This window comes from Sorex araneus, chromosome X (genome assembly GCF_027595985.1).
Source record: "Sorex araneus isolate mSorAra2 chromosome X, mSorAra2.pri, whole genome shotgun sequence".
Classification (NCBI taxonomy): domain Eukaryota; kingdom Metazoa; phylum Chordata; class Mammalia; order Eulipotyphla; family Soricidae; genus Sorex; species Sorex araneus.
In genome coordinates, this window is record NC_073313.1 from 251,445,840 (window position 1) to 251,457,932 (window position 12,093).

A 12,093-nucleotide genomic window follows, 5' to 3' on the forward strand; every position below is an offset into this window, starting at 1 on the left:
AGTCACTATACTATCTCCATACTATCTTTCAGCCCAGTGTTTAAAAATATCTGCCAATTAAGCTAGTCATCCTTGCACTATCTTTGTGCATTTATGAAATGACTTTTATAGGATTAACTGCTTAGAGTAAGTAGTGCTGTTTTGCTGTATATGATGTGCGATTTTGGGGCCACACCTCACTGTGCTCAGGGATCATTCCTGGCAGTGCTTGGGGACCACATGGGGTGCCAAGTATAGAACCTAGATCAGCCGCATGCAATGTAAGCACCCTACCCAGTTTCCGATCACTCTGAGCCCCCAATGTACAATTTTAAACTAATTTGTTATTAGTACTTGATACACACACACATACACACACGCGTGCGCGCGCAACCTGAGAATTTCTTATTTAAGGGTTACTTCTCTCCCTGAATTTCCTATTAGTGATCTTTGTCCACTTCTCTTCTTACTTTTTTTTTCCCCTTATTCTGGAAAGTAACTCTTCGGATATTAGCACATTTATCTGGCTAAGTATGTTCTTCCTTTTCCTTTAAATCGCTTTTCCCTTACTGATTCAGGGGTTTTGATTTTCCATTATTTTTCGGCAGCACCAGCAATGGTCGGAGCTGCTCCCTGCTGTACTAAGCAGATGCCGTGGTGCCAGGGACAGAACATGGGTCAGCCACACGCAAGGCAAGCTCCCTAACCCTTCATCTGATTCTCTGCGTTTTTTGCTTTTGCTTTTTTTTTTTTTGCTTTTAGGGTCACACCCGGCAATGCACAGGGGTTACTCCTGGCTCTGCACTCAGGAATCATCCCTGGCGGTGCTCAGGGGACCCTATGGGATGCTGGGATTCGAACCTGGGTTGGCCGCGTACAAGGCAAATGCCCTACCTGCTGTGCTATATCACTCCAGTCCTTCTCTGCGTTTTTATGCCACACTCAGAAAGGTCTTTTCCCACCAAGTATTAAAATCCATTTTCCCTTTAATAATGTAATTATCATTTTATTTTTTTGACATTTAAATTTATGATGAATGCAGTCTACTTAGATAAGGATACAACTTTACTGTCTTCTTAATTAGCTCTTATCCCATTTATAAATAACTTCAAGTACAACCTCTGACCACTGACTGGAAATACCACACATTAAGTTTTATACTTTTTAAAGTTTTAGGGTTTTGTTTTTTTTTTGGTATGTAGGGGGGCCCCCAATATCCAGTGATATGGAGGACTTACTCCTGACTCTGTGCTCAGGAATCATTCCTGGTGATATACAGGGGACTATAAGCAATGCTGGGTAATGAACCTGGATCGGCTAAATCCCAGGCAAGAGACTTACCTACTGTTCTATCTCTCTGGACTAAAACTTCCGAAGATTTTTTTTTTTTGATGGGAGGCAGAGGGGACCACACCCAGTGATGCTCAGGAGTTACTGCTGGTGGTGCTCAGGGAACCATAGGGGATGCTGGGGGTAAAACCTGGGTTGGCTGTGTGCAAGCCAAACACCCTGCTGCTGTACTATCACTCTGGCCCTCAAAGAATTTTTATAGTGCTTATTATACTCGTCTCAGCACAGGGCAACCCAAAACCCAAGGGCAGTGGGGAGGAAAATCTTCCAAATTTTCATCATTGAGTATGTTAGCTGAATTTCCCCCCCATGAGCAGCCTTTATTAAGTTGAGGCTCTTTCCTCTGAGTCTTAGTTCTGAGTGTTTTTATCATAAATTTTATCAAATGTTCGATTATATTGACTTTTTTCTATCTTAAACCAACCTTGCATTCCTGAAATAAATCCCACTTCCACTTCCTAATGGTGAACCACCCTTCTAGTGCTATTGGACTCTGTCTCTGATCATTCCGCTGATGACATTCCATCAGTATTTACCAGGGACACTGGTCAATGGTGTACTAACATCCATTCGTTTTTAACGGTTGTGGAATCGGAGCGTGCCAGTACTCACCTCCATGGAGTCTGTTCTGATGGACAGCGTCTAGAAACAATCTCATCTCCTCAGCATCCTTGCTCGGCACTTTGTCAATGGACAGAAAGCTGTTATCCTGCAGCGTCAGCATCAGGCGGCTCTGCTTGGCTCCACTGGGTCGGAGCACCACATTTTTAATGTTATGACTTAGCTGAGTAACACAAAAAGTGGCCTTATTATTAAAACACGATACAGAGGTACAAGCTGTATAGCGGACACAAAACGTAATATTTGGCATGTTCCATTTCTTATTCCATTTCTTATCCCCTACTGTTTTTTGAACCAGCGAGTTCCCAGTCTTTGGGTGTTTGAATCAAAGAATTCACCTGTATGGGAGTTAAACACATGGTGACAGCTTATACTTAAGAGTAATCCCAGCACTCTGGGTTTGATAATGGACAGCCGTGTATTATCAGTTTTGAAGTAGTCATAGAGAAAAAAAAAAGCTGATCTGGAGAGACGCTCAAAGGGCTGTGCATACGCTCCTCACGTGGACGACCAGCTTCAATAACAGCAACCGGGAGCAGCTCCCGAGCACACAGCGAGTAGGAGCCCGTGAGAATGACTAGTCACGGCCCAAATAAAGGGTCTAGGTTTGAGGTTAAAAACCTTTCGAAGCTACTCGGAACAGCAGCTCCGGGTCTAGATGCTTGTACTCTGACCAGTTCTGAAAACCAAGAGCGAGAGGCTTTTTGTTTTTTTTTTAAAAACAAAAACTTATAAAGTGTCTAAGAAATAAATGCTGCAGGTAGCTCAACGTGAAAGGATAATCCTCAAAGGAACCCAACCCTGCAAACGCACATCAGACAATGTACAAATACCTGTGTTCCTCTCCCTCTCCCCCCACCTTTAGCCTTTCTGGGAATTGAACCCACTGAGCCACACGCCCCTCTCCACCCACCCTGTGACATTTTGTGGAGGCCCCCTCAGTAGTGCAGGGCAGGGGCTGGGAGACAGAGGGCCCCGGGGGCACACTTGGCGGTGCAGGAAAAGAAGTGGGGGGACGCAATCCAGGGCCTGCAGTGAGTTACATTTTGGGGCCACACCTGGAGGAGCCGAGAGCTTACACCTGACTGCACTCGGAAATCACCCCCGGCAATGATGGGGGGGGAGGGAGAGGGACACCCAACAGGGTGGCAGGGGCCAAAGGGTCTGCCACACGCAGGTCGAGTGCCCTATCTGCTGTGCTATCTCTCAGGGCCCCCCTTTTCCCTCTTTTAATGGTCTAAGTAGATTTATTTAACTAAAGCTCAACTGCAAAGGCCCTGCGCACACTGTAACTCTTAGTCTATTTCTCAACTCCCCAAAAGTAACTGGAAAAGTAACTTGTCTTATATGTCTCTACTCTGTGGTATGAAACAGTAACTTCTATTTTCTCTTGGCTGAAGTTTCCCCAAGACTAAAGAGTTAGAAAACTGTAGTTTATTATTCACAATTCCTGCTCCTCAGGCAACTTTATTATTTAACTGTGTCTCTCAGCAGATACAAACAATTGTTTATAAAGTTGCCTTTTGCTGCAGACAAAACCCTCTCCTCTGCTTCTGAACAGTTGGAAGGAAGGAACATTTTTTGGGGGGAAGGCTATACCCAGTAGTGCCCAAGGGCTGGTAGTGCCAGCCAGAGAGAGAACCAGGGGCTGCCGCAAGCAAAGTGTGAATTATTTCCTCTGATCTATCCCTTTCTTTCCTTTCCTCCCTCCCTTTTTTTTTTTCTTTTTGGGTCACACCCAGCAATGCTCGGGGGTTACTCCTGGCTCTGCACTCAAGAATTACTCCTGGCGGTGCTTGGGTAACCCTATGGGATGCTGAAAATCGAACCTGGGTTGGCCGTGTGCGAGGCAAACGCCCTGCCCGCTGTGCTATCGCTCCAGACCCTATACCCCCATTTCAATGGGCATTTTTAATAAGAACTGACCTCTGGCAATTGTGAGAGAAGACTAAACCAACACGGGCCAGGGAGACAGCACAGTGGCTAAGGCACCTGCCTTGCACACGGCCTGCCTGGATTCGATCCCTGGTGTTCCCGGGCCTGTCAGGAGTTAAGTCCTGAGGGCAGATCCAGGAATAAGCCCTGGGCACTGCCAGGTGTGCCCTCACCCCAAAAAACAGCTCTTGAAGTAAAATCACCTACCAAGCTCCAAAGTGAATCTGAAGTTGAGTGTTGGCTCCTTAGAACCCAAATTTCACTCAGAGTGACAAGACACCTCAAGAACGGTTCCTAGAGAGCGCTTTGGTTTCTATTTCTGCCACTGCCTCACTAATGTCTATATATTTTACAATAACCTTCTGGCCACCTGCATTGCAGTTTAACACTTGCACATGTCTGTGGTTCAAGTATAGAAACCATCCCCTCCTTTACCTCCTCTGGGTTTGGGAGATTCCTAATTATCCTCCACACCCAACAGAGCACAAGTCCCTCTCCTCTGCAGGTGACTTCGGTCCCTCAGAACTGCTGTCATTTTACTGGCTCTTGCTCCCCCCCCACCAAGTCGTGCTCAGGGGCCACTCCCACAGTGCCCGGGGACAGAATCAGAGCCACTCCTCTTTAGCTAGCTCCCCGGCCCAGCAGCTGTGAAGTCCTTTTTCCGCTGAGAAAGCCATCTGGTTATTCCTAGACCAAGAGGAAAAGTATCTCCACTCTGTATTCTTGGCCCTTCGCACTCCCCACCCTGGTATATGCAGGTGGTGCAAAGCAAAGGGGTCTAGAGCTGATATGAGGCTGGAGGCACAGAACTGTCGTGTTCCTTTGAGTATTTAAATGGCGACTGGAGATACTACAGAGGGTAGGGCATTTGTCTTGCAAGAGGCCCACCGTGTTCGATCCCCAACATCCTCTATGGTCCCTGAGCACTGTCAGAGTGATTCCAGAGTGTTAGGTAAGCCAGGAATAACCCTTGTGCATCACCAGGTGTGCACCCTTCCCCCACCCCCTCCACACACACTAAAAACCAAACAACCAAAAAAAAAAAATCTCCCAAAATTGGACTGAGGGTTGAAAAACCAAATCTCCCTTCAGGACAGTTAGGAGCCAGAGCGATAGATAGTACAGCAGTCAGCCCTGAGCATCTCCAAGTGTAGAACAACAAAAAGATGGGCCGTTAGTAGGAGATATATGGCAGAACTACTAAATGCTTAGGGCTGGAGAGACTGTACAGCTGGTAGTGTGCCTTTCTTGCACCCGGTTCAATCCCCAGCACACCAAAGGTTCCCTGAAGCTGACAGGAGTGCAGGGACTGGGCCAGAGAGACAGTACAATGGGTAGGACGCTTGCTTTGCATGCGGCCAACCTAGGGTCGATCCCAGCAGTTCATATGTCCCTGAGCACTGCTAGGAGTAATTTCTGAGATCAGTGCCAGTCGTAACACCTAAGCATCACCAGTGGCCCAAAAACCAAACAATTAAAAAAAAAAGAAAAAAGGAGTGCTGAGAATCAAACTGGTGTTGGCCACATTCAAGACAAGCACTTTAAGCCCTGTATTCTTTCTCTGGCACACAAAAAGAACATTATGCAGTGACGAAATAACGCCATCCTCAAACAACTATGATTGGAAGAAAACTGTACAGCTGAATGGCTACAACTATTGCTATTGTTGAATGACCCAGACCACAATTCGGGGCAGGATTACTCAGAAAGCAGACAGCTTTAGAGACACGAGTAAGTGCCAGTAAAAGCTAACGCTACACATAGCAATGAACAAAAGTTGTAACTATAATTCTAAAGCGATTTTTGTTTGTATGGTTTTTGGGCCACTCTCAGCAGTGCTTGGGGGACCATTTGGGATGCCAGAGATCAAACTTGCGCTGGACACAAGTGAGGCAAGCACCTTACCTGCCATACTATCTCTTGGACCCTCCAATATTAATTTTAAAATAGCTTACAAAAAAAATAAATAAAAAATAAAATAGCTTACAAAGTATCCAAAGTCATTTCTTTTCACCTTCCTCCCACCACTTTTTCTTTCAATAAAGCTGACTTTCCATTCTTTATAACACACCATCAAACACGCTGCTGAACATAACGGCACATAAAAATAATAGTGTCAGACTGGGGATGGTTCAAAGGGCTTTCTTTGTGGGAGGGAGTCCTGAGTTCAATTCCCACCACCGCATGGTGCCCCAGTGACTGCCCAAAGTGACCCGTAAACGACAAACTGGGACTATCATCCATTGCAGTCCCGAACAAACCAAAAAAAAGGGCCTGGAAATAAGCAAGAACTATTAATGAGGAGGGCAACTCTGATACTTAATATAGCACAGAACAGATATTCAATCAAGGATGTGACACAAAATCTATTGCAAATCAAAATTTGGTAGTACCTGAAATATCCTTGGAATTCCTCCAGTATTGTAGTGAACGACTAAGCTGATTTTATTTTCTTTTTCCACAATTTCAAAGGACCCTTCTTTCCATTTTGTTATCCCAGTCTGCATGCTTCGAATTCTGATAGGACCATGTATCTTCAGAGGAGACATACTTTCTTTAAAAATAAATCACTTCTGGACAAATTAAGAGGTAAAAATAGAGCTTCACTGGACAAGTTCTAAGGAAGAAAAGTAAGAAAACACTGTTACAATTTACTAGTAATTATAAAAAGGTTGAAGAGATTTTATTGAACCATCTTATGTACTTCCTCCAAAGAATCACTTATCATTTATGCTAATATTATCATTCCTGGGAAGAATCTTAATTTTATCTTTGACAAATAATCAAATTTTCCAAATACATTTCTAGTATGTAAAAACTAACTTACATCAATGATATGTCTAAGAATATCTGATTCTTCAAACTCGCTTATTAGAATGTAAATGATTATAACAAGCAGAGAATGTTATCAAATAGTGTTATGTACATTGTTATTAAAATTGTTGAAACTTATGCTATCAAAATTGTAAAATGAAATCTATATGCATAAGAGCATTCAAATGAAATTCAGATCTCTAAAACTATTGCTTCTAATAGTTTTTCAACTTACACTTCTTTAAAAACCACTAAATTTTGCCTCTGTTTAACTCGTTCAACTAGAAAACCTATGAAATAGTAGTATACAGAGGTCAGAGATACAGAACAGCACTTAGGGCATTTACCTTGCATGCATCCAACCCAGTTTTGATCCTTTTGGGAAAGGTCTCCCAAGCCTGACAGGAGTGATGACTGAGCACAGAGCCAGGAGTAAACCCTGAGTACTGCCAATTGTAGCAAAAAAAGAGAGAAAGAGAGAAAGAAAGAGAGAAAGAAAGAAAGAAAGAAAGAAAGAAAGAAAGAAAGAAAGAAAGAAAGAAAGAAAGAAAGAAAGAAAGAGAAGGAAGGAAGGAAGGAAGGAAGAAAGGAAGGAAGGAAGGAAGGAGGGAAGGAAGAAAAACTAAAAAGAAATAGTGTACAAAGAAACCCTATTCTAGATAGGAGGATTCAGCATAGTTACTTCCAAACTTGTAGTTATCCCGTCTCTAACATTAGAGCACTTTCCACAGCTGTAACAGGAAGCTGTACTATAGGGTTACAGAGGTAAATGAAATAGCACATGTTAGGCAGAGAACAAACCTCAGATTTATTTAAATTCTGGGTCACACCGGTGATGCTCAGGGCTTACTTCTGGCTCTGCACTCAGGAACCACTCCTGGCTGTGCTCGGGGGTCCATATGAGCTGCCAGGTATTGAACCCAGGTAGGCCATGTGTAAGGCAAGTGCCCTACCTGCCGTCCTATCTCTCGGGTCCCTAAACAGCAGCTTTATTAATATGAATGAAATCAGTATTCACTTTCTTGAATTTGGGAGGCGGAGGGGCCCAGGGGAGTGAAACACTCTGTTGTTCAGGGGCTATCCCTGGCTCAGTACTCAGGGATGAACCCTGGCAGAGCTTGGGGGACCTTATATGATGCTGGGGATCAATTCAGAGTTGGCATGTTGCACGGCAAACACTTGCACGAACCTCTGTCCCATCTCTCCGGTCCCCACTTTCTGAATTTATTCCATGTCTGAAACAACCTTTTCTCCAAAAACCCCAGATAAGTAAGTTACTCACCAGGCGCTGCCAAATCAACTGTCTGTAAGTCAAGCAGGCGACAATACGCACCGCCCGGCACCATGAGGAAATGGTGAGCCTACTAGCCAGCACAGTGCAGTGCTTTCTTTATGGCCATTAACCAGCTGTTGCTTCCCTGTTCTGCTAAGTCCAGATCTTCTTCCGTGTTGTCGCTAAGCCTCTCTATCTCAGTTACCCATCAGAAGCATGAGGTATCATTGACTGTCTTATAATTATTGCCATCAGATTGGAGAGGGACGGTCAGTTTTGTCAATTCTATCTCCGTAACTATTCCAGACAACTTTCATCACTATCACATTCATCATCTCCTCATTACCACTTAGTAGCTCGCCACAGCTCTCACAATAAAATGTGATACATATTATGACATACTGAATTTCAGGACCCCTGTCCTACCTGTTTCTTTATCCCCACAAGCCCCTCCAAATGTGGTTTTCTGGATCCACAGAGATACTAGAGCAGACAAGGCAACAGTCCAGCACACATCAACCTGGGTCCCATCCCCAGCCCCTAGCTGGTCCCTCAAACCCCGCAAACAGAGATCCCTGAGCACAGACCCAGGAGTAAGCCCCAAGCACTGCAAAAACCCCAAGCACGTGGTCCAATCTCTATTCCACTCCCCCTAAGGTGCTGTCTTAAATGGAGCCTTGATTTTAGAGCCAGGAGAGAAAACTGAGAGGGATTTAAGGGGCTGGGAAGAGTACAGAATTCTTTGTGCATAGGCCGCTGTATGTGCAAAAGTATAGTGGCAGGAGAATACAGTTGTCTTTATTTCTCTTTTGTTTTATTTTTGAGAGCCACATTCAATGGCACTCTGGGCTTATTCCTGGATCTGGGCTCAGGAATCACTCCTGGTGACGCTTAGGGGCGTTCTGCAGCAATGGGGAATCAAACCAGGGTCGGCCACATGTGAAGCAAATGCCTGAATCCCTATATTACCTCTCCAGACCCCTAAGTCTTTCTAAGCTGCCTTTCACTTTTCCCTCCCACCTCATATAAACACAGAACGCTAGTGCTTCTCTACTCTCACATGCACTAGCCCTTCTTATTTCTAGATCATTAATCATGCTGCATTATAAACTGTTCAACTCTTTGTCTCTCTGTTGAACTTTGCTAACTGAAGATAGGCAATATATTCTTTTAATCTTTGTAGCCTCACGAGGACAGTGTCTGACACAATGAACAAACTCGTTATTCAGGAAAAATGAACCAACAAGTACTATCAATTTTACTGAATTTGCTCTTAAAATATACAATGGTGAAGACTGGAACCACAAATCCCTTTTAAACGGCCAACTAGGGTTATATTTACTATGGGTTTTTTTTTTTTTTTTTGGTTTTTGGGTCACACCTGGCGATGCACAGGGGTTACTCCTGGTTCTGCACTCAGGAATTACTCCTGGCGGTGCTCAGGGGACCATATGGGATGCTGGGATTTGAACCCGGGTCGGCCGCGTGCAAGGCAAACACCCTACCCGCTATGCTATCACTCCAGCCCCGGGTTATATTTACTATGATCTTTATAGAGTATCGACACTTTATCCAAGTTTTTCTATATGCATTAGAGCACTGAATGCAAAGCTGTCCTCATATCTCAACTTTTATTGGGGGGCTTGGGTGCTGAAACTTACTCCTGGCTATATGCTCAGAGATTATTCCTGGTGAGGTTCAGGGGAGTCATAGGGGGCACCAGACATTAAACCAGGGAGAGTCACGCGCAAGACAAGCACCTTAACCTCTGTACTATCTCTCCAGCCCCGCAGTTATTCAATGATACTTCAGGTGCTATTTAGAAAACAACCTTTCCCAGAATGCATTGGTGGTCAAAGGCGGCATGCTAAAGCATAAAACTGCTGATAAAAAGGGAGGGCCCAGGGGAAGAGTGTCAATTCTTACCAATTTGCATTAAAAATGTTATGCTTAGAAACAGATACAAAATAAAGATTACAAATTTTGCAGGGACTTTTACTGAAAAACCCTACACAGTAACAGTTCACCTTTATTCTGCACCAAAGGCAATGCTCACTTCCGGAAGCTACCAAATCAGCAAAAGAAAACCTAAGTGTGTCTTTCCAAAAGAATCCAACTTATGAAATGAAAAAAAAAATAGAAAGCGATCACTTAGCAGAACAAGACAAACTCTTCACTTTTATTTATTTTTGAATTCCAAACTACCAGTGCCGGAGCAACAGTACAGTGGGCAAGGTGCTTGCTCTGCACGTGGCTGGCCCAGGTTCAACCCCGCATCCCACTTAGTCCCCCAAGCACAAGGTCCGCTAGGAGTGAATCCTGAGTGCAGAGCCAGCAGTCACCTGAGTATAGCCAGGTGTGGCTCCCAAACAAAAACAATACAAAAATCACAAACTACCTTATTGAAAACATCTAAAAACATGATGTGCACGACCCACCCATGCTGGTGGTGGAGGTAATGCACTGCAGGCTTAACACATGAATAAATAATACTGGAAATCATGCCACTGCAAAAAATGGCAAACAAGGAAGAGCGGCCCTCACACCACATACTCAATCTAACTGGAGGCATGCGTCTGGAGACTCCAGCGGCTGGGGAGGTGCTTGCCCCTGCGCACAGCTGCACGTGGCCCCACTCCCCAAAGGAACTGGGGAGGGGGCTGAGGGACTCCAGCAATCTTCAACCAAGTCCATGAGCCATGCCCCGCCCCCACAGTGTGAAAGTGAAAAGGGCAGGAAAAGAAGTATACATCCTTTGGGGACTTTACAAACATTGTTACCTAACACCTTAAACCTCAAGACACCATTTCCACAACATGTTGATACAAACTTTCAAGAGGTGGGTCCACTAGTGTTTTGAATTTTTCACCCAAAACTAACTCTGGGTTTCTCAAACTTAGAGCCAAACTTCTCTAAGACCTGGTTCACCCAGGCTGCAGGCGGGCTGGGTAGAAATGTCAAGATTGCTGCTTAGTGAAAAAGTCTTTACTGGGCTACTCTGACTTGATGGTACTGATGGTGGGCAGGGGGGGTAGGCACATCTGTGAAGTGTTACAGCCCAAGCCCTCGGTTTGAAACTCTCCAATAAATGCCTAGACTGGCCCTTTCCCCATCACCTGAGGCAGGGAAGTCTTAGCATCAGTTTTAACCGGTGAGAGTCCCCGTTACCTTGCTCCCACCTCTTTCACAGCCGCTACTCCAGGGCCTGGAGGCAGTGTAAAGGGACTGGCGCTAGGCCTGCATGCAGGAAGCCCAGACCCATCTCTCTCTCCACTAACATTATGCAAAATCGGTGAAACCTGAGATATGTCGCCTGTGCATTATCTAATTTAAAATCCACAATCATCCTAAAGGAAAACCACCTCTCTTTTATAAGTGAGTTAACTGACTAAGATTAAGTACTTTGTTCACGGTTACAATCAGTAAGAGGGAGGACAAAGTCTAACACCAGAACCCACGACCACACAGCATTCTCATCAATCTGCAGCACTCTGCACACTCCATTCTCAGGATTTTTCCATTCAATGAAACCTTAACCCTACAACAACCTTTCTATAGAATAACTTTATTTTTTAAATCACCAAAATTTTAATTTAAAAAACACTAAAATTGGGGTTGGAAAGAGCAGCAGGCAGTAGCGTGGCTTGCAGGCAGCAGCCCTGAGTTTGATCCCCAGCAACCCATATGAATCCCCAACGACCACTAAGAGTAATTCCTGAGGACAACGCCAGGACTAACCCCGAGTGTTGCAAGGTGTGACCCCCAAAACAAGATTTTTTTTTTTAAATGTGTGCCTCTCTCACCGAAACACTGGTAGGTCGAGGCAAATGAGGTTTACAGGTGGAGGGAAGCGGACACTGGTATTGAAACATAATATGCCCGAGACCTGATTGTGAATGACTTTGTAATTGCAAGGTGACTAAATAAAAAATAAAAATGAACTGCCTTTCTCTTTCGGGGGCTGCATGGCTGTGCTCAAGACCTATCCTAGGGGCTATGATCAGGGACCATTCCTGGTGGTGCTAGGATGCACCCAGTTCACTGTATGCAACGCTCTAACGTTATCACTCTGGCTCACAAGATGAACTCTTAACCAGATGTACAACACCTCTAAGATGTAT

General features: G+C 44.6%; 1 protein-coding gene across 2 annotated transcripts in view; it reads right to left on the reverse strand.

Annotated features, from left to right (window-relative positions):
* Window positions 1-12,093, reverse strand: part of USP37 (ubiquitin specific peptidase 37) — a 67,422-nt gene that overhangs the window by 51,622 nt on the left and 3,707 nt on the right. For both annotated transcript variants that reach the window (XM_055123168.1, XM_055123167.1), the window contains exons 2-3: window positions 6,279-6,502; window positions 1,942-2,113 (exon numbers count right to left, since the gene is read on the reverse strand). In XM_055123168.1, the coding sequence (XP_054979143.1) occupies window positions 1,942-2,113; window positions 6,279-6,434 (328 nt within the window). In that variant the 5' untranslated portion in view covers window positions 6,435-6,502. The remainder of the gene's footprint in view (window positions 1-1,941; window positions 2,114-6,278; window positions 6,503-12,093) is intronic.